The 22,581-nt window shown below is 39.0% G+C and overlaps 1 protein-coding gene across 2 annotated transcripts in view; it reads left to right on the top strand.

Annotated features, from left to right (window-relative positions):
• Clip4 (CAP-Gly domain containing linker protein family member 4) overlaps positions 1–21,465 on the top strand; it is a 57,684-nt gene extending 36,219 nt beyond the window's left edge. For both annotated transcript variants that reach the window (XM_076832840.2, XM_076832841.2), the window contains exons 12-16: positions 2,746–2,880; positions 6,247–6,370; positions 10,425–10,489; positions 14,508–14,580; positions 19,355–21,465. In XM_076832840.2, coding sequence (XP_076688955.2) covers positions 2,746–2,880; positions 6,247–6,370; positions 10,425–10,489; positions 14,508–14,580; positions 19,355–19,676 — 719 coding nt within the window. In that variant the 3' untranslated portion in view covers positions 19,677–21,465. The remainder of the gene's footprint in view (positions 1–2,745; positions 2,881–6,246; positions 6,371–10,424; positions 10,490–14,507; positions 14,581–19,354) is intronic.
• Positions 21,466–22,581: the final 1,116 nt, after the last annotated feature.

Below are 22,581 nucleotides of genomic sequence, written 5' to 3' on the forward strand. Positions count from 1 at the left end.
TGGCCATCTTAAAACATATTAATGGCATTTTTTCTCACATGCTTCTGTATCATCTTCATATTTAAAAAGCATGTTTTCTCTGCTTTTACTCAAGTTATTGTTTAAAACTATGTAGGACAGGGTCAGAGAGCCCCTTCCAAGATGCCAATGGCAGCCTGTCCTTATGTGACTTTTTAACTAAGTGGCTAAGGGTCCAGTTCCCTCTTCTCCAGCTGTATGTGAGGATACACAGAACAATTATTTAGACTTGTTGAAATTGTGTCCATTGCAGTTTACTTGTTTATTTAAACAGAAAACTTGTCCAGAAACTTGTCCATTTAGGCCCAAATCAGTTGTGTGTGTGTGTTCTTGAGGATCAAATCCAGGGGTACTTTACCACTGAGCCATACCCCCAGCCCTTTTTATTTTTTATTTTGAGACAGGGTCTCACTAAATTGCCCTTGCAATCCCTACTGTCTTGGCCTCTAGAATTGCTGGGATTGCAGGCATACGCCACCATGTCCAGCTCCAAATTATTCTTAATGACCCTCATGATAACCTCATGATAATTACCATAGTTCTTTTTTAATACTTGTGCTCCTTTTAATATTTTATTATAGAAAATGTTCATTACGTAATTTTTTTTCTCTTTAAAATATTAATGGGAAAAAAGGAAAACCAAAACACCCAGCAGTGACATTGACATTATACTTCTGAAAGTTGGGACCCTAAAATTGAGGAACCCAACTTGGAGATTTTGCCTACGATTGTTCACCTGACCAATTTCTCCTTAACACAGTGAGGCACAGAGGAGAGAAGTTGCAACAATGCAATCCTACTTGTGTGTATTTTATTTATAGATTAAGGTCCCCCTCATTTAGTATTTAGATTTTTGATATTTTTTTGATTTTTACATGTGTATGTGAGAATAGAATCACCTTTTTTTTTTTTTTTTTTTTTTAGCTTTTATAAGTAATAGTTCTAGTGGGGCCTACATGCTTACCTTTTTTCCTTTTATCAATTTGAGTGTTATGTAGATAAATAATAGTGAAGATGAAGACAGTGTTCAGAGTAGGAAAGAAATCCTTTCAGAGGGAGGGGGGACAGAGAATGGAGGTGTGTTTGGAACCCTAGTGACATTTCCTTAATAAATCTGTCCAGAGTGTGGGTAGATATTCCACTTTTCCTATATTTGTTTGCATTTGAAAGAAATGTAAACTGCAGAGAATGGACAATAATGGAAGGACAGGCTAAAGAATTAGAGGAGCAGAAAGGAAGGATTAGGGCAATGGGAGGGGCAGGGAGGAAGCTGTGTTCTGGGTTGGCCTCATTGTATCCCGTTTTTGATCTTGCCATCTTTGGCCATTGTGGACGGGTAGATGGGGACAGACAAGGATTTCTATTAATCTGGGTGTACCACCTTTGAGCTGCAAACACCGTGTCTCAGATAATTCCTTGGTTTGTGTCTTATTTTTCATTTTTGCTTTTATGAAAGGTACTATGTAAACTATAAAGTGCTATGAACTCTTGGTTATTAGGGGGGCCCAGGACTTCTTAGTCCAGCAGCTGATCCAGACCTTCCTTCCCCATGGGCTTAGGTTCCTTCCTTCGTCATTGTGTTTTCAGCTTCTCTGTTCACAGAGTGAGTTATGTTCCTTCCCAGGCCCTCACCTTGGGTTCTCCAGACTTCCCAGGGGGTTGGGTCTTCAGTCTGCTCACATGCCCACAAGACCGGGCCCAGGGGCCCACCTGTTCTCTGCCAGCCTTGGTAATTGGATAGCTGTGGAGATGGTATTTCCCTGGGACTTCTGATATCCAATAGGGTGTATTGTAGGGTTTAGTTTTGAATCAAGTAGCGAATGGTTTTGTTCTTTAATTAGGAAATAAGTTGGGAGTAACTGGATTGAGTTATAGACTGAGTATCCCTTATCCAAAATACTTAGGACCCAGAAGTGTGTTGGATTTATTCTTTTCAGGTTTTGGAATATTTACCTGGATAACTGGTTGAGAATCTCTAAGCCCCAAAATCTGAAATCTGAGAATATCTGACTGTTAAAACTCCCTTGAGCTTTGGCAGTTTAACCTGAGTGGGAATTTGTGCATTGGAGCTCAAAATGGTTTAGATTTTGGAGCATTTTAAATTTTATATTTTTATATTAACTACTGTAGCAATTTTACCTTCAAATCACATTTCTGTGTTTATCATTTACACTGAATCCAGGTAAAACGACAATAATTCTAGCATTTTGCTAGAGTAGGGACTGGCAAATTACAGCCCGATGGCCAAATCTGACCTCCACCTGATTTTGTAAGTGTGGTGGTTTTATGGAAACACAGCTGTGCCTGTTCCTTTATGCATTATGTACATCTGCTTTCATGCTTCCACAGCAGAGCTGAGTCACTGTGACACAGACAGTATGGCTTGCAAAGCTTAAACTATTTACTGCTTTACATAAAAAGCTGGCTGGTCCTGTCCCTAGTAGAGAGTACTACAGGTGGTCCTGGCAGAATTGATTCTACCAGGAATCAAGTGGTGAATTTCCATGACAATAATTTTCTCAGGAAACCTTTTCACTTTTGCTCTGTGTGCCTTGGCCTTCCCTGTGAGAAATGCATACATATATAATGATGTTGAAATTTCCAGCTAACTTATTAGAATGCATAGTGATTTCTTTTTGGACTAATGTGCTTTTTGAGTTTTCTCCTTGTTTTTTTTTTTTTTTTTTTCCCTCTTTTCCTCTTATCTCCCACCCACCACCCCAACAGGTTTGAATTCCTCAGCAACATCTATAGCAAATAATAGCCGCCGTGAAGGGGAGCTCCGCCTTGGAGATAGGGTGTTGGTGGTTGGCCAGAGAGTCGGTACCATTAAGTTCTTTGGGACAACAAACTTTGCTCCAGGTAACTCATCTCAGTATTCTTTGCTCAATTTTAATTCTTTAGAGTATAAAAGGTTTAAAATTTTATAAGTAAATAAAATTGAATCATAGAAAATTCTTGATTAACAGCTTTTGTGGATGATAGCAATAGTATGTGTGTACACGCACACATGCACACACACACATACACACACACATAAAACAGTGATCCACACTCAGATTGCCTGGATTGACTTGCATCCATAAATTTCTCTTATTGATTGTGTTTCCATTTGTCTGATGTTAAAATTAGTTGTCATTTCCCAAGTTTACTCTTACTGATTGCTGAGTGTGCTAAATGATAGGGGAAACCTTTTCAGGATTAGGGTTTTTTCCAAGGATAATCCATAAAGTGAGTATGTAATTAAGTGTACAGTTTTTTTAAACAGGGTGACTTGGAAAGAAAAGCAGAGGAAAATGAAAGAGCTTCTGTGTACCCTTCTGTGTACCTTAAAAATGCATATTTGTTTTTTTGTATATTCATCCCAACCTACCTATGCTTTATAATATTGATTTTTCAAAAGTAAGGGTTAGTTTCTTGCACATTTTCGAATACTATAATTTTACACTGAAGTTTCAAATGAAATTGTACGTTTTAAATAGCAATATGCTATTTTAACACATGGTGGCATTGCTGCATTTTAGGAAAAGGTTACCTAGAACATTGATTAAAAAAAAAGTTTGTGGTGTAGCATTCTTTCAAGAACCACAAAGGATCTGAGATTTTATCCTGTTTGCAAACTATCAAGTTAGCCTGCCACAGTATTAGATGTTAATGGAAGATGGGAGAATTCAAGGTCAAGAGACAAAGGACTTTGGTACTCACAAGAATAGAAATAGCCATAGAATTAGCATTTTCTTGCATTGTTCCCCAAGCTTGAGCTTCAGTTTCAACAGGGTGGGACTGAGGGGTAGGTGACACCTGGTCACCAGTGGTTTATGAGCTTAAGAAGTCTGAACCTTTACGTTGACCATGTTTTTCCACAATGTGCACCTTTTGCTATGGAGGGGACTCCCAACTTTATCCTCCAAGATGTCCTCTACACATACACACAGCAATGGAAAGATAGTCTGGAACACAGTCAGTGCCACTGTCTGTTGGACACTCAGAAACACGAGACAGCCGTGGAGAATTATCCCCCAATATCTTCTTGTTTCAGCAATACCACTTTTAACTGCAAGTCAGTAGGTTGACTTGAGACAGCTTGTATGTTTTATATTTCATGGCTCTTTGGGGGACTCCAGGTAGCAGCAATTAAGATTAGTTAGGATGTACTTAACAGTTCTCAAGTAAAAACTTAGAGAACTCACAGGTAGGTTAATTTTCACAATCTCTCTCTATCTCTGCACTTCCCTCTTTCTGACCTTATTAAACAAGGCTAGGATGGTTTGATTCTTTGGATACAATTCATTATTTTAGGTTTACTTTTAACTTTTAAATTTCTAATGTAAAGCATTTCGAAACTTGGGTAGTAACAAGCAAATGCAATAGAATTTGGAAGGTTTTGTGTTAAAGTCATTCTGTCCTTTGAGGAAGTGGTAGCATACACTTCTTGTGTCATCAAAATTTAGATCAGTCATTTCTATAGTACAATGATAATGTTAGACTTTTTATAGACTATAAGATCTAGACCTGGAAGAGGGTATGTTTGACCTCTTCAGCATTTTTTTCATTGCCACATTGGAAAGAAAATTAACATTTAAACAGGAAGATATCCATGCCCTACCACTACCAGACAGTGTGGAATCACCGTGGCTAACACTTTTCATATGTATGTTACACATTTTTTGAAAGCTGTATGGTAAACATGTAGCAGTAATACGATAAATTAAAATGGTAAAATGCAAAAATTATATAAGAAAGTATCAAAGGCAGAAGTAAGTAGAACTTGAAAAGTCCTAATTGTGGTACTCAGAGAAGTAACAGTGCTAATGAGAGTGTCTTAGCGGACCTTCTTAAACAAGGCTAGGATGGTTTGATTCTTTGGATACAATTCATTATTTTAGGTTTACTTTTAACTTTTAAATTTCTAATGCTGATTCTGGTTCCCTCCTTCCCTCCCTCCCTCTCTTTTTTTGCGTGTGATTTTGTTTGCACGGCTGCGTCTGCACAGTGGGTGTGTAGACTCTGCTCTGTTTGATGACACTGTAGGGCTCTGCAGACAGACACTGGTCCTGCTTTAGCCTTTCCAACCCCAGTACCTGGACATGGGCCCTGGTTTCATTTTTTTGAGCATAAGAGGAAGAGAATAAAGAAGTTTTTGGATGGCTTATTAGCAGCTCTATAATTGACTCAAAGAGCTGGTATTCTGAGAGAAACAATATTTTTGTATTTTGTAATCTACAGTATCTTTCTTGATGTGTATGTCCTCATTTTTACTTATTATGGATTGTAGGAGACCAAATGCAATTACCATTGTACTCTCCTTTTAAATCACGAATGAGTGAACTCCTAGGCATTTTTAAGCTGGTCTAAGATATCCTCAACTTGAAAATCCTTGCTCTCAGAGGGTCTCCATTTACCTTAGGCTTGTGGAAACCCTAAAAGCAACCTTGCTACTTCAGTTTTAGGCTTTCTAAATTCCTATCACTTTCCTCAGAGTGGGCCTTTAAATACTAAAAATCGTTTAGAAGATTCTTCCTAAAAGGAAAAAAAAAAAGATTTTTCTTTCCATCTAGAGATACAAAGATAGAAAGACAGAGAGAGAGAGACAGGGAGGGAGGGAGGGAGAGAGAGGGAGGGAAGAAGGGAGGGAGAGGGAGAAAGGGAAGAAGGGAGGGAGAGAGGGAAGAAGGGAGGGAGAGAGGGAGGGAGGGAAGGAGGGAACCAGAGTCACCATAATGTCTGGTGGTATTTTCCATATTATCTTTGTCCTTCTTTAATTATTTAAGAACCATTGGTGGTGTTCTAATATTGGGAGTGTGAAATGAAAAGATTGCACATTTACTGTATGATTTGCATCTTGATATTATATTATACTTCTCTTGTGAAACACAGCGTATTTAGAGTCAAGGACAGTTTCTTTTTCTTTATAATTTTAAGATACATTTTGGCTGCAGTCTACTTGCATAATAGCTAATCCTCTCCAAATTTGTGTTTGTGCATTTTATTTTCCTCCCTTAATGTACTGCTCAGCAATTACACTGGTAAAATGTTTTCCCTACTTTTCAAATTTTCAAGTTTTATATTTTATAATTTTATCATTTGAAAGCTTAATGATGGTGATGATATTCCATCATTTTGGTCATTTGTGAAAATGTTAAACCATCCAGATTTTGGGTTAGTATAATAGCATAATGATTTTGAGTAAAGTGTAGACGCTTTTAAAATGCAATATTCATGTTCTAGGGTATTGGTACGGTATAGAGCTTGAAAAACCCCATGGCAAGAATGATGGTTCAGTTGGAGGTGTGCAGTATTTTAGTTGTTCTCCAAGATATGGAATATTTGCTCCCCCATCCAGGGTACAAAGGTGAGAAAAAGGGGATTTATGTATGTTTACATAAATGTTTTGAAATTTGCAGTTGCACACAGAGACCCTAATTTTATCTGGAGACACACACCAAGTGTAACTTGTGCCTTCTTTTAAGGGTTAACCAGCCACCTTCTTCAGAGAGAAGGCTCATGGAAAGCTAAATTTGCCTTGCTAAGGATTTGCAATTTTAAAAACCTTCTTTCTTCCTCATTTGCAAACCCTATGAGTATGTGTAGGCTATTAGAAGTGGCGTTTGAAGCTAAGAACAGTGAGAGCAGCAAGCTTAATCTGTCATGCAAACAAAAGTAAAAATGCTCCCTGATTGCTTCAGTCACATCCTAACTACATTAAATTTCCTGCCAGCAGGCACCCATTCATTCTCCTGCAAACCTAATGGAACCAAAATGGCTTTTCCTCTGATTTCTTTAGTTTTCAAAAATAGATAGGCAGTAGATCTTTGGGGGAAGTGAAGTTTCAAGGACTTATATATAATAAACCTCCTAGGTGTTTCTTCGTAAGACAGTAACACTTCTGTGCTCCTTACTCTGGTTTTAAAAAACAACTTGAGCAGAAACAAATCCCTGTGAAATTCCAGGTGGAAAGTGAAGTGCCTTATGTGCTGGAAGAGCTGGCTTGGTGTGCTTTTCAGTGCCTAGGAAATGGGATGTGAATCTTTCAATAAGGGAGAACATACATGGTCTAATCATATTCCTAAGTCTAGAACCCTGATCACACTCTGGCTCCCTTATGAGCCTGTGACTGCTTCCAGGCAAATTCATTTTAGTTTCTCATATCAATTTTTGTCCTCAGTTTTTTTTTTTGTGTTGAATAACTGCATATACTTTTTGTATTGATTTCCTTCTTTTTACAATGCACTTGGTATTGTCATTTTCTTCTTTTTGATAAACATTCAGCACACAGTGCTTTTGTAGTTCCTAAAGTATCCTCTGTTAAATGTTACTTCCTTTGATCCTAATAGGCATTTGTTTGGTCAGGTAAGCCAGAAAATAACCATATCTGTTACAAACATTTATTGAGCATTTAATAAGCAGAGGGCTCTATAGTGTGTGGCCTGGCTGCTTATGTCACTGTGACTCCTCTGTGTCCAAGCTGAGGCAGTGTAAGCCATTATGATTATTCCCGTTTTGGCAGGTGAAGAAACAAATTACAAGAGATAAAGTAACTTAGCTAAAGTCATGTGGCTAGTTAGGGGTGGAGCTGGACCCAGCCCAGGTTTGTTATTTTATTTTTTCTAAGCCCATACTTTTAGGCACTTTGCGGCTGCTGCTTCTCCTCCCCCACCTCCTCCTCCTTTTTTGTAGTCATTTTTTAAATGAAGAAAAGGAAATGCTAGTAATGAATCATGTGCACAACTTCTGGGCCCTGTTTTCAGCACTGTTCATGTATTTAGTCAACTACAGAGGAGGAAGAATTTATTTGAGGGCTCCAGGTTCCAGAGGTCATAGTCCATAGAAGGCTGGATCCATTTCTTGGGGCTCAAGATAAGGCTGAACATTATGGCAGTGTGTGTAGCAGAGGGAAGCAGCTCACATCATGGTGATCAAGAAGCAGAGAGACAGACAGAGAGAGAGAGAGAGAGAGACTTCACTCTGAAGATACAAAATATATACATCAAAACTATCTCCTCCAGCCACACCCTACCATTTTCAGTTACCACTCACCTAATCCCTATCAGGGGATTACATCACTGATTGTGTTAAGATCTCACAACCCATTCATTTCTCCCCTGAACCATCTTGAATTGTCTCACACATGAGCTTTTGGGGGGACACCTCACATCCAAACCATAACCACACCCGGTGAGTCAGGCACCGTACTTCTCCCTGATTCACAGACAGGAAGGCAGGACCCAGAGAGATTAAGTAAGCTATGCTCCCAGTGGGGATTTGAACCCTGACCATCTAGAATCAGGACGTGTGCTTCTTAACATAGCTCTGGTGGGTAAAGGAGCTCTGGTGACTTCCTTTAAGAAGTTGCAAGGGGTGACCTTGGGAGTGAGGTCCACTGAGCGCTGGTCAGGCTCTGCTACTTGGGAAAATCGTCATGGGCACGTTGCTACAGGCTTATACAGATTTTGTTTCCTAGTCATGAGGACTGGGATTCGTTTCATGTTCCATTACCCAGAGTGTGTAGTTTGGTGCTTTTTAGGCACAGTAAGTATTGATCAGCTCTGATGCCCAGTTCAGTGCTTTTCTGCAGGAACAGCCCTTTTTTCCTCCTCTGCACTGTGAAGCCACGTTCTTTCTCATGGTTTCATTTTTCCTCTGGCTTTGTTTTTGACTTTGTGTTTTGCTTGCCTTCTGTTTGGCCTTCTTTAAGGTGGTACATTTGAAAGCAGCTCCCTCTTAACAGAAACAGGGCTGTCTCTGAATGAACTGCTGTCTCAATCCAGCTGTCTTCCTGTCATCTTCTGATTGTCTCATTCATCATCATCAGATACTATTAAGTGTCTTTTAGCACTTTGTGCTGTGCTAGGCATTCTATAAGCAAATAAAACAGACATGGTCTCTGATTTTGAAGAGTTTCTAATCCAAATCAGTTTTGATCTCTTTAAAGACCCCATTGATCCTCAAGATGGAAGGATTTTTAAATTAGGGACTGCTTGAGGACAGTTCTAATAAGGTAGTGACCTATCACATCCTCACCTTGCATCTTTCTCCTTGGAATTATAGCTGCCTTTTATTTTTCCCCTTTCCATTTAAAAAATGTGCCTCCTATCCCAGAATTGTTGCACATATTATTTCCTCTGCTGGGTTGGCTTTTTAGACCCACCCACCATTACCCAACTTCCATTCAGCTTATATATATCTATATATCTATATATATTTGGTCAATATATAAATCAATCAGTGTTTCTTTTGATAAATACTCTGAGAAAACTCAATAGATCTAACCCCCCTCCTCGACACATGTGCACACTGACCAGATGATCTTCACTAGCATAGTATTCATTTTCTTAGTTCTTATCAGTAGGCACTTAACTTCTAATGAGCTGATCACCTTTAGGATTCGGTTACTCTCTACTGTCCATCACCACTTCATCCAAGTCTGTCTTGTTCACCATTCATCAAGTCACATTCTTTGTGTCCCTCAGTCCCTCATTGGCTGCAGTGTGTTGTATGCCATGTGAAAATGATGCAGGTGGCTTGTGTGTGGAGCTGCAGATGCTGCAGGAGTTGGCAGGATTCCTTGATGGAAGTGAAGCATGTTGCAAGCAGGGAGGAGGCCTTGCAGATTTAGATCAGTAAGCAGTTGAAAGAAGATGAGGCTGTCAGGGTTGGCTTTTCAAAAATAAGGAATGATTTGAATATCAAAAAATGAAGAGGAAACCCATTGGGAAGGTGACCTTTATGATTGTGCTTAAAGTCAAATATAGAGGGCCTTGAATTATGTTAGCCATAATACAGTTTTATCAGAAAAATTATACACACACACAAACTTGGCCAATATCTTTTTTTCCAACCTAAGAATCAGTGATATTTTTATAATTTTAATCTACTGTTTGTTAAATTTAATAAAATAAAAATATTTTCGTATTTTTTTTAAGTTCCTTTGAAAATAAAGTTCCAAAGAAACAAAATCAGGTTCTTATTTTAAGTAATTTACTTTAAATTGACTTTTCATACTTTTGATTCTTAGATAGTGATTCTGATTTGTTAAATTTAATAAAATAAAAATATTTTAATAAAATTTAATAAAATAAAAATATTTTCGTATTTTTTTTAAGTTCCTTTGAAAATAAAGTTCCAAAGAAACAAAATCAGGTTCTTATTTTAAGTAATTTACTTTAAATTGACTTTTCATACTTTTGATTCTTAGATAGTGATTCTGATTGTTCCATTTGAGTATTGCCTATCTCCCACACTAGGCTGAAGCTCATTCCTGGCTTATATGGGTGCTCAATAAATGTTTGTTGAATGAAAAAAGTAACAAATAATAATTGGTGTGAAAACTTGGTGTGAAAACCTTCGTTGAAAACCTGAACACCAACTCCTTTTAATGAGGTATGCTTTGTTTGTTCTGTTTATAGACTAACAGATTCCCTGGATACCCTTTCAGAAATTTCTTCAAATAAACAGAATCATTCTTATCCTGGTAAGATAACATAGTTTTATGTTGCTAATAAATATTTGTAGCCATGGGTAATGGTACAAAACTGTAATTCCAGCTACTTGGGATGCTGGGCCAGGAGGATCACAAGTTCAAGGTCAACCTTGGTAATTTAGTAAGTCTCTGTCTCAAAACAAAACAAAACCAAAAAAAAAAAAAAAAAAAAGGAAAAAGAAGGGTTAGGGATGTAGCTCAGGGTAGAGCTGCTTGAATAGCTTGTGTCTGTTGATTTGATCCCCAGTATTGGGGGGAAAAAAAAGAAGTTCTTTTGTTTTAGTTTATTGTATTGTCAAGTTTGTATGTAAACAAAGTAGTACATGAATGCATTTGTGTAGTTCTTCTAATCATGGAGCAAATATCTGTTACCCACCTCTCAGCTGAGGATTACCTGTGTTGTAGAAACTCTTGAGTACCCACCTGCTTCTCATCTGCCTCCCTCATCATATATCCCATCCTAAGGTTGTGAGCCTTGAATATTATGTTAATTATTTTCTGTGTATGTCATATATATGTGTGTGTGTGTGTGTGTGTTTAGTTTTGATTAGTGCTTGCTATTTTGTTATGTAGCATCCCATTAAAATGCAGGATGGTTATTTCAGGTTATGTCCTATTTTTTGTTAGTACAACATGTGTTGTGGTGCATGGGTGACTGTGTCTCTAGGTTGCCAGGTGAGGATGGCCGTGTCCTCAACATTCCCTAGGGAGCACCAGGTGCTTGCAGCATACACTCTGTCCCTCTGTACCTCTCGACACTGATCTTGTTTGGCCTAGAAAGCTTTGCTAGTCTGATGGTTTTCAGTGTTATCTCACTGTGGCTTTAATTCGTACTTTCCAGATTACAGAAGAGGTGGAGCCAGGTTTCGGTTTATGGGCCATATCCATTTGCTCTTTTACCAAGTACCTGTTTAAGTCTCTTGCCCATTTTTTTTTTTTTTGGCATGTATTGTTTTTTATCTATTAATTTGTAGATCTCCCTTTGTGTATTTTAGGTGCTATTTTTTTTTCAGTTTTTTGCCTAGTTGATTATTTGTCTTTTCACTATTTTTCTTAATCTTTGCATAAATAAAAGTTCTCGATTTTTATGTAGTCAAAGAGCAAACCCATTTATGGTCTGCATTTTTTTTTGTCTTAAGAAGTTATTTCCTAAGACAGATATCATAAAGGTATTTTCCTACATTGTGCTTTAAAAGTTTTATATATTCATTTTTCACATTTTTTTGTCAGTTCACTTGGAATTGACTTTGTGGGTGGTATGGATCAAATGTAATTTTCTTTTCCATATGGATAACCATCTGTGAGAGAGTTATTTGTATTAACACCAGCCTGTAAGTCCTTGCTGAGGTCAACTTATGACATATGGATGGATTTTCACTGTTCTGACAACCGTGTGTTTTAATTGGGGGTTCCCTGAGGAGGTGCGGTGTTATGTTGGTGTGTTGGAGCTGCCTTGGCTGGCAGTGGCTTCTTCCTCTGCTGTCATATGGTCTCTGTGTCCTGATCTCTTCCTCTTATAAAGAAACCTGTCATATTGAACTAGGGCCCACCCCAGGACCTCGTTTTACCTTGCCTATTTAAAGCCTATGTCTATGTATAGTCCCATTCTGAAGTATTGGAGGTTAGGAGTTAAGCTAATCAATTTTAGGGGGACCCAATTCAGCCCCTGACAGAGGTTGAGTATTTTTTCACATGTTCACCCCTCAGTGTACCTTGTTTGGTGAGGTGTCTGTTCATTCTTTGCTCAGATAGATTGTTTTTTTCTTGGTATTTTCTTGTTGTTGAGTTCTTTGTGTATTTTGAATACTAGACCAATAAGAGAAGTGTTTTGAAAATATTTTCTCTCAATCCATGGCTTGTCCTTTTACTCTCTTTTTTTGGTGTGTGTGTGAGGTACCAGGGATTGAACTCAGGGGCATTTGACCACTGAGCCACATCCCCAGTGCTATTTTATATTTTATTTAGAGACAAGGTCTCACAGAGTTGCTTAGCACCTTGCTTTTCCTGAGGCTGGCTTTGAACTCGAGATCCTCCTGTTTTAGCCTTCAGAACTGCTGGGATTACAGGCGGGTGCCACTGCGCCTGGCTTCCTTTTACTCTCTTAATGGTGTCTTTCACAGAGCAGAAGTCTTAAATTTTAATGAAAACCAAGTTAATCAGTTTTGGGGGGGATGCTGTTAGAGATCCCTGTGTTGTTGGTGGTGCTTTACTAGATATTTCTAGGTGGAGGTTTTTTGTTGTTTTTGGTTTTGGTTTAACCTGTTTGGTATCATGGGTCTTCCTGGATCTTGGAATTAGTATCTTTGATCTTTGTTCAAGTCAATAAAATTTTTGCTCATTATACTTCAAGAGTATTTTCTCCTCCATTTTCTTTATTATTTCCTCCTGAAATTTGGATCGGTTGTTATATTGGACTTTCATACTTTTTTTCCCATGACTCTTACATTTTTTTCACAACTTGTCCTCTGATCACATTCTGAATATCTTCAGAGTTTTCTTCCTGTTTCTGATTCTCTCTTCAGCAGTGTTTATTCTCTTGCTTAATCTAGACACAAAGTTATTAATTGTAGATATTTATTTATTTATTTTTTAAAAAATCTGGTTGTTATTTACTATCACTTATTTCTCCATATTTTCAAGTTTGTTGTCTTTAAATATTTAAAATTAAATTTTTATTTTATTTTATTCTGTGTTAAGTAATCAATATCTGGAGTTTTTGTGAGTCTAATTCAGCATCTGTTTCTGTTGAGCCTGATTTAGGGTGCCTTCTTTTCTTGTGAGTTTTCAATTTATTATTGTGAGGTGCTTCATTTACTTGGAGTTTTAAAGATGAGAATTCTTTGAGGCCTGGGTTGATGCATTCTGAGATTATATTTACTTTTGCCAGTGGCCTGGAGGCACTGCTCACCTGGGACTTTATCTTATGTTCCATGAAGCACTTTTTATTTTTCACACAGATAGCGTGAATTTTACTCATGGTCACAAACTGTGAGGGTAGAAGTTTTTGCCTTTTACTGAGTGTAAGATTGGACACAAATCCCTTTCCTTTGTCTTCATTGGAATGTGCTTCCTTCTGTTTCTTACTTAAGCTTATGCTGAGTGAGTTCCTTTAGCAGAGTCCCTTTTAGTGAACACCTCCCCCCCTCGCCCCGCGGGTAGGCCCTTGCTGCTTCCTTCCCACTCCCTGGTGCATCCAGAAAGGCAAGAGCCCTGGTTCCTAGAATTGAGTGAAAACTCTGTGGTGTGCTGTCTGGATGCCTGGTGATCACTCATGTTTTCTTTCTTTTTAAAAATTTTCTTTGAAATTGTGCCTTTTGTGTAAGTTCATCAGTATTTTTTTTTTTTTAAATATAGTTGTTTTAAATTAGGGTTGTTCTGGGGCTGAGGATGGGGCTCAGTGGTATAGAGTGCTTGCCTAGCATGCATGAGGCCCTGTTTCAGTTCCCAGCCCTGGAAGTCATTCAGCACATCTTATCTCTCAGAACTGCCAGAACTAGAATCTTTTGTAAGAATTTATCTTTTGTGAAGTCTTTTTTTTTTTTTAAACTCTCTTTTATGTATACAGCAACAATCAAGGAGTTCAGCTCTGAAGTTTATTACTTACTGTTTTATAAATGGAGTATTTTTAATAATAGTGTTTTAAAATCATCATTTTTTCATGATTATCAAGATTGCAATATTCAGTCATAAAAGGAATCAACTTTATCAATATTAAATTCAGTTTATTTGAGAAATATCATGGTGAAAACTTCCAAAAGTACTGTCATGATCTTAACTTATCCCGTATGAGTGTAGTTTGCTCAGGAAGGTAAAGGTAAGGTAAAGGTAAGAATCTGTCAAGAAATCTGAATGGCCAATATGCTCTGTGTTTACACTTTTTTTTTCCCCAAAGAAATATTTCATATCATAGAACATCTGTAGAAGAGAAATGACCAGAGATAACTTTTTAAATAAGGAGTTGAAAATGTGTGATTTATTTTTCCTCTTCTGAAATTAATTTCATATTTAGGTTTTAGGAGAAGTTTCAGCACAACTTCTGCTTCTTCCCAAAAAGAGATTAACAGAAGAAATGCTTTTGCCAAGTGAGTATTAAGAAGATTTAGAAAAACACCTTTCAAGATGAGCATGACGGGATTCTATGAAGGAAGAAAAGTGGAATTTCTGTGTTGTACGTTGCTTGGTAGAATTTTGACACATAAGAGAGAAGGTGTGATCAGTGTATTGAATTCTTCCTCTCTCCTTTGCAAGCTCAATTAAAAATGTCACCAGTGACTAAATATAGCAGTCTTGCATATATTTTCTCAGAGGTTAGTACTGCTAATAAAAGTCAGAGGAATTTACATTTTGTGTTCTCCTTGAGTAGGGTGGATTTATTTTAAACACTGCTTATTAAAGTAATCTGAGATTTGACTTAATATGATCAATGCATGAGAGAAATGTAAGGCCTGTTTACATAAGGTAATCTTAAAATATTTTTTAAAAAATGCACGCCCCTTCCCCTTATAGCATGTACTGCTCAAAGCCATTGCCAGTTTTGAGAGTTTTGAGATTGGTCTTCTGGCTGGAGTTTAAGAGCAGCAGTAACTCTGTGCTCCAGTTTATTGAAGATATTCAAGAGTTCTTAGGCAGAGTGGAAGATGTTACTAAGAAGAGACAACCAGGAGATGAAAGACTGCTGAAGGGAAAGAGGTAGACAAATCAGTGTGGGGATTGTGGTGAGTGCAAGGACATGATACAGAGGAACGAGGGGAGGAGCAGAAAAGAAAAAAAGCTGAGCCCTGAGAATGAGTGACATGCCAGCAGGTGTGGGCCTGCTCAAGACTGGCTCTTGACCCGGGGAGGAGACAGCGGTGCTCATTTCCTATAGAAATAGAGATTAAGCTTTACTAATATGGATACAGGTTGACACTAGAATCTGTCTAAAAATGATTATACTTTTACTGAAGATATAGAAACCCATTTTTAGAATTATGTATTTATTTTTACTTAGAGTGTGTGACCAAAATGTTTGGTGACCAGTGATCTCAGGAACAGAGGACCTGTAGGTGCTGGCTGTTGGTAGGAAAGTGGCCCCTGATCTTTGGAGTAAAAGAGACAGTGCAGTGACTGGATCTCCACCTGCAGAGTTGATGGTGTGTCACGTTGTTGTTAATCAGGAACCGTGATGTATTTTGAAGGATCTGTATTGAGAAAGTGAGTTTATTGAGGTTGGCCAAACACCATATTGTTTTGTCGCTTATTTACATGGGAATAAATAATATTTCCAGAAGAAATGTGAAAAATGTAGTCAGAGGGGGTGAAAACTCCTGGGTGAGAAGTGTGGAGGACTTGGGCCAGAGGACACAGTGCCCATGCATGTGACAGGGAACCGGAGAGGGGCGCCACTTGTGTGGAAGAGCAGGTTGGTTTTCTATTCGTGGGGGAGATGGTAGCGATGAATACGCTTCACTCAGAGGAAAAGGTGACTGAGCGCGTTGGAAGCAGCTCTTCAGAAGCCCATGCACATCTCATGCCAGGAATGGGAGTGACAAAGAAAATGAGCTTAGATAGTACTGTAGGAGCTTGGGGACCTGTCGCCACCAGGCATGCGTCCCCTCTCCTACTATGCTCATCCTACTGTGTGCATCCTGTCTGTGACCGGCATCTCACCCCCTCCCTGCCATGTGGCTTCAGCTCCTCTCCCTGTTAGGAGCCTCTGCTGTCTGTGGAAAGCTGCCCAGGGGCAGGGGGTCAGCTCAGGTTTAAGTATCTTTAGGCCAAACTTCTGCAACTCAGTTGCCACAGGGTCCATCATTTCACACCTCGTTGGTGGTTCTGCCTCCCTCACACTTCTGCATTTGTAAGCAGGGTGAGGTCCAGACTCGTGGGCAGTTTACAGTGGCCTGCATGGCCAGCGCCTGTCTGTTTCCCCGGCCTTACCTCATGGACTGTGCGCACAAGGGCCAGCCTTCTTTAGACCCTCGGAAATGTGCCTTTTGCTCACCCCGTGTAGCGCTTTTCTGTCCACGACCTTCCTAGTTACAGCCCCAGTGCACTTCCCCACCAAGTGCCTTCCCTGGGCTTTCAGGAGAGATTTCTTCCCCCCCCTGTGCACCCTTGGCACCTTCCTCCGTCTTTATTGTAGCTTAGAACATTTTAGTGCTTTGTTATGTAGGGTTCCTAGAGCTTAGCCCGTGCCTGCCACTTCATAGGTGGCCAATGAATGTTTTTGAGTGAATTAACATAGTTCTCAGACATACTATGATTCTGAGTTTCTCAGTTCCCCGGGCTTCTGAGCTTTGATATAACTTGAATCAAAATAATTTCTTATTAGAATGTTTAGTATTTATCCAAACCATTAATTTTGATTTAGATAGCGAATTCAGTTTATTACTCATTGCTGTCTTTTTCTTTTTTTAAAAAAAATATTTTTTTTTTTTTAGTTTTAGGTGGACACAATATCTTATTTTACTTTTATGTGGTGCGGAGGATTGAACCCAGTGCCTCATGCATGCTAGGCGAGCACTCTACCACTGAACCACAGCTCCAGTCCCCTCTTTGCTCTCTTTATAAGCTCTTTGGTTTAGGAAAGTTGAGTGTACAACATTTAAAACATTAAGGAACACTAGATGCGGATAAGGAACATCTGTAATTTTGTCACTCCATGAGATTATCCCTGTCAGCACCTTGGTGTATACTTTTCCGGTTTTCTTTTTTTTTTCCTAATGCATGTGTCTGAGGGTTTTTTTTGGCAAAGTTAGATGGATCAAACTCAGTGTTTATACCCTTTAGAAAGCTTTTTCCTTAAAAATATCATGAACATAATCCCATGTTCTTTAATATCTTTCCTCACTGACTTTGGCGATGTTTTTAAAAAGACTGCACTATGCTATGATATGGAAACATTTTTAAAAATAAACTCTTTTATTTTAGGTATAGATGGACATAATATCTTTATTTATTTTTATGTGGTGCTGAGGATCGAACCCAGTACCTCACTCATGCTAGGCCACAACCCAGCGTCTGGAAACATTTTTCTATCATAATAGCATATGAAAAAAATCATAAGTTGACTAATAATAGACGCCAAACTTTTAGAACATGTATCTCTTCCTCTCACCAACCCTTTCTCTGTGTGTGTGGGCACATGCATGCTCTGCACAAGGTCAGATAAATATCCAGCATTATTTTCTTTCAGTTCTTTTTTTTTAATTATGCATTAGGACTTAAATATATTTGGGATTCATATTTGGAATTTTGAAACTTTATACTCTATCAAAAACACTATCTCATTTCCTGTCACGGAAGGTAGCTCTTGGGCGGGGCAGGCTTGAGGCCTTGGCTGAGTTCACTGGTGAGTGAGTCCCAAACATTCTTCTCTCCCAAACAACGAATATCCCAGCACCCCTAATTCAGGGTTCCTTGTTCTGAAGTTTTTCTTGTCCTCACATAAAATAATTCTGTATATTTTTAATTTTTCTAGATTAATAGTTATTTTGGGGGGTTAGATCCACCTCAGGGCCTCTCACCTGCTAGGCAAGCACTCTACTCCGGCATCATAGCCCCAGTCATTTTCTTTGTTATTTGTCATTCTTGTGCCAGAGCCACATTGTTTTCAGGGTTGTGACTGTAATTTAAAAAAAGCAGCAGTGTAAATATGGCCTCACCTTTTTTCAACCTTTTCTTGATGACTGATGCCCATCTGGTGGTGGGTTAGCCCAGGCCTGTGTGCCTGGGCAGCCTGGGCCTGAGGTTCTGAGCCTGTGCCCCTCTTAGGTGAGCAGGAAGGAAGCAGGACCTCTTTCACGGATTTGTGTAAGGCAGAATGAGATAATATATGGAGGCGTAAGGCATGTACTGAGTGCTCAGGAAGCGATAGCTCACTGTCATTATGTGGAGATTACTATAATTTTGTCATGATTCAAAAATTGTCCATTTGGGGTGAATTTGAAATATTAACAAATGTATGTTTCTATTTAGAAAAAGAACTTTCATTTTTCTTTTGTATGTTCTTCAGTAAAGATTTGTGCTTTTTCTCACACATTGTTTATTATTGTATTTGTACATTTGACATGGCAAATAATAATTTTACAAGTATTTTATAACTAGAATTCTGTTACTTTTATTGGCAAGTGCAACTCAGAATAAGCCTCTAAAACCTCAGCTTTCTGCCCATAAAATTCATGTCCTCTTCCTTTCTGCATTGTGGTTATAGGAAATGAGATAGTGTTTTTGATAGAGTATTTAAAAATATATAAAAATGAAATAAAATAGAAAAATAAGCAGGGTCCAGGTTCTGTTTCCAATGAGATCTGTGCAGTTTGGGTAATAGATTCTGCACTGTATTTGCTGTGGGCCTGGGGAGAAGGGTTTCTTTTGGATAAGTGGCATGGGACAGAGGGTGGAAGGCTCAGGTAGGATTGGTGGTTTCTGGAAGATCTCTGATGAGAGGGCAGCAAGATCTGGGCCGCAGTGTACCCATCGTGGGTGAACGTCAGCATCAGCGACTTCCAGCAGATCACGGAAGGTAGCTCTTGGGCGGGGCAGGCTTGAGGCCTTGGCTGAGTTCACTGGTGAGTCCCAAAGAGTTTTGTTAACCAGGTCACATTGGCAGCAGGTACTGGGAGGTATCTGTACTCCATCAAGAGGAGGGAAAAGGAAGGAATCCTGCTCAGGGCACCCAGACCTCATTTGGTGTTAGTGATGAGATAGCTGCTGCTTGGCATTAAAAAAAAAAAAAATCAAGCTGTTCCCATAAAGTGTTCTCTTTTGTGAATTACAATGACGAATTCTGAATCTGGCCATGGAATAAGTATGGTCAGTTGTCTTCTGTGGCTGTCACACCTAAGGACTGTTCTCACTTTCCCTTCTGGACAGGTCCAAGACCGCTTTGCGTCGCAGCTGGAGCAGTACCAGCACAGCAGGTGGCCTTGAGGGGAGTGTGAAGCTGCACCGGGGCTCTCAGGTCCTGCTCACGAGCTCTAATGAGATGGGTACCGTTAGGTACGTGGGCCCCACGGACTTTGCTTCAGGGATCTGGCTTGGACTGGAGCTCCGAAGCGCCAAGGGGAAGAACGATGGCGCCGTGGGCGACAAGCGCTATTTCACCTGTAAGCCAAACCATGGAGTCTTAGTTAGACCAGGAAGAGTGACCTATCGGGGAATCAATGGGTCCAAACTTGTGGATGAGAATTGTTAAGCTTCTAAAATATGAGTCGAGCTCAGAAGTGTGTGTGAACAGTGCACATGCACACCCTGTAAAATAAGAACCCATGGCATACGGTTTTACTTTCTTTAGCCATTATCTAACGTGGAAATGCAGCGTATAGTCATCTTCGTGCAAACCCTTACAACAATGAGAGTGACTCCTTAAAAGGCCACAGCATGAGCTCTAGATATCATGGTTCTCTTAAAAGGTTTCCAAATAAGCACTTTTAAAAGCTTTAAAAGCTTTAGGTCCCAAGAAAAATTCCAGGACTCAAAAAAGGAAGAAAGGAAAGAATGTGCCACCAGATGATAAATGGATGTATTGCTTTGCTTGTTGTGTTTCATTTTTGCACATGATGTTGGATTTGTCACGATCGTGAAGGTTTTTCACTAGCTTTGGTTAACACAGTGTTCACATGACCTTTTTCTGTCACATGTTTTCTGAGTTTTTTTTTCTGTCTGAGTTTTATTCCTAATAATTACCTTAAGGTAATAGCAACTAGGTGTATTTTTGATATTTCTGATAAAATCACGTGCCCCTTCAGGAATGGCTCACGTCAAGGTGTGTTAGAATGTGGGAGGTGGATGAACCCTGGGCAGTCTGGCTTGGCCTCTGGCCCCTTTGCTGAATACAGAAATGGAATCTGTCCTACCCAGGGCCACCAACTAGTTGGTTGGCAAACAACCATGGATCTCCTGACTTGTGGCTCAGTGCTTTTCCCTCTATGCAAAGTAGGTAACCTCCGAGTTTTCTTCTGCTGCTTGCCTGTCTAATCTGTATGAACTACAGAAAACCCACAATTAAGGTTTATGAATTCAAATCAGAATGTTTTGCACACATACTTATTTAACTTCTTCGCTAGATGTATCTATCTCACACACGTACACACACACGCTCACTTGTGCACACATGCACGCACACTCAAAGCACTTTTAAAACATGATGCACTTTCATCTTTGTAGATTCTCTGACATCCTTTCCTCCTGGAATATGAAAAACATTTAAAAAATGTATTCAACAGAAGAGAGCAAATTAAGTTGTGTCAGGAAGGGCGTATTACTTGTTCATTTAAATGTGTATGATTCCCGGGCTTCTTTGTTCTGTCACTGGTCAGCCTGGTGTTGTTGGCTGCAGAGGTTGCAGAGGTCAGCCTCTTACAGAGCGACAGAGGGCACTGTGTACCATGTTCCTCCTTGAGTATATGTTACAAACTAAGCTTTGCTAGAGTGATGTAATAATGTCCAAAGTCTGTCTTGTGTAGATGTATTGAAGTTTCTGTCCTATGTGTGTAAAGATTTATTGTAAATATTTAGACTTCAAACTACCACAGAAATATTGGAACAATTTATAAGATTAAAAGTATCCTTCAGAATGGAGCTTGCTTTGTGCTTAGAAATAAAATATGCTGAACTATTTTGCAATATGCTATTTTAAAATCTAAATTCTGTTACTTTGTTGCCTTTTTTTTTTTTAAAAAAAAAGTGTGGTATGTCAATAAATACTGCTAGACTTATTTTCCTGAAATACATTTGCAAAATAAGGCTGCTTTATAACCAAGGATTATTTTTATTGATTGAAGAAAATAAGTGTGCTGTGATTTAAAAGTAGATTTATTTTATTATATAGATTATTTCTTAAAAACTATTTATACCTGAACATGAAATTCATGACTATACTGAACTTGAAATTTATAATTCTGTTAAATATAAAACTCTCCGAGTTAAAAACAGTAATGCCAACACTGAATTTATTTTTGATGTCGAAGAACCAATTCTCATCATATTCAGATCAAGATTATCAAATCCATTTAACATGTATGTTTACATATACTATACATACAAACTAGGTGTTTCCATTGTGTTTTGCTTATTAAATGTCATTCAAAGTTCACTTCTGGAGCATTAATAAAAAGGGAAGCTGCTTGGTTTTGGAATGGTATCTTGTCATTTACCCTGTTTGCAATTCTTGTCTTAGTAACTGAGGGCACCTGTGCCCTGGGCTTTTCTCCCCCCGTAGTGATGGCAGTCCTGTCCCTATAAACAATCTTAAAAAGTACCATGCTTGTTGTCCAACAAGGTAAACTGTTTTTTAGCTACCCTCCTGTTAGTATTATTTTGAAGAACAGAGTCATTTCAAGATGTTTTTCTACAGTTTTTTTTAAGATCACTTAACTTTGCTGGGTTTCATTTAGAACATGAGAGAACACTTTGAATTGAGGCAAAAAGCAATCACCTTTCTACTGAAAAGCTTTGTTTTTGCATTTTAGGGTAAGTCAGGGGAATAATTTTAAGTGCTTAAAAATGTGCAGATAGCTGCTGAATGTGGACTGAGACCTTGTAATCTTGGGACAAATACCCTCCACCCTCCTCCCTCTCACAAATCATTTTCTCCTTAGCATCCCACCACCCTTGGCCGTGCCTAACTTTTTGTTTATTATTCCTCTCATGAGTCCCTAAATTGAGGGGTAGGGTAGATTTAAACCTGCTTTGTTCATTGCTTTATCTCCACACGTAGAGTAACGGCATCTGGTAGATGCTCAGCCAACATCCGCAGAGGGAGCAGAGACTGGGAAGGCCATTGGTTGCTTAATGTCCAGTTGCCACACAGCTAGCTTGCAGTAGAGAGGTGGCTTTGAGAGACAAAGCCTGGAAAGGAGGAAAGAGGACCAGAAAGGCTTGAGTCCAGTGACCCAACTTTGTCCCTACAGAGTGACAGGTTGGAGATTAAAAGATGTTGAGGGGCAGGAAGAGGGAAGAGGGAACCCAAGAGGGTCATGGAGGCGGCTCCCTGTCTGTTTTGCTGGGGGCTGTCTTTGAACTTCTGTTTTGATGTAATAATTTATAGAACATCTCTAATATATGTAGAGAACTGAATCTTATGCCAGTGTGCACAACAT

Source organism: Callospermophilus lateralis, chromosome 14 (assembly GCF_048772815.1).
Source record: "Callospermophilus lateralis isolate mCalLat2 chromosome 14, mCalLat2.hap1, whole genome shotgun sequence".
Classification (NCBI taxonomy): Eukaryota; Metazoa; Chordata; class Mammalia; order Rodentia; family Sciuridae; genus Callospermophilus; species Callospermophilus lateralis.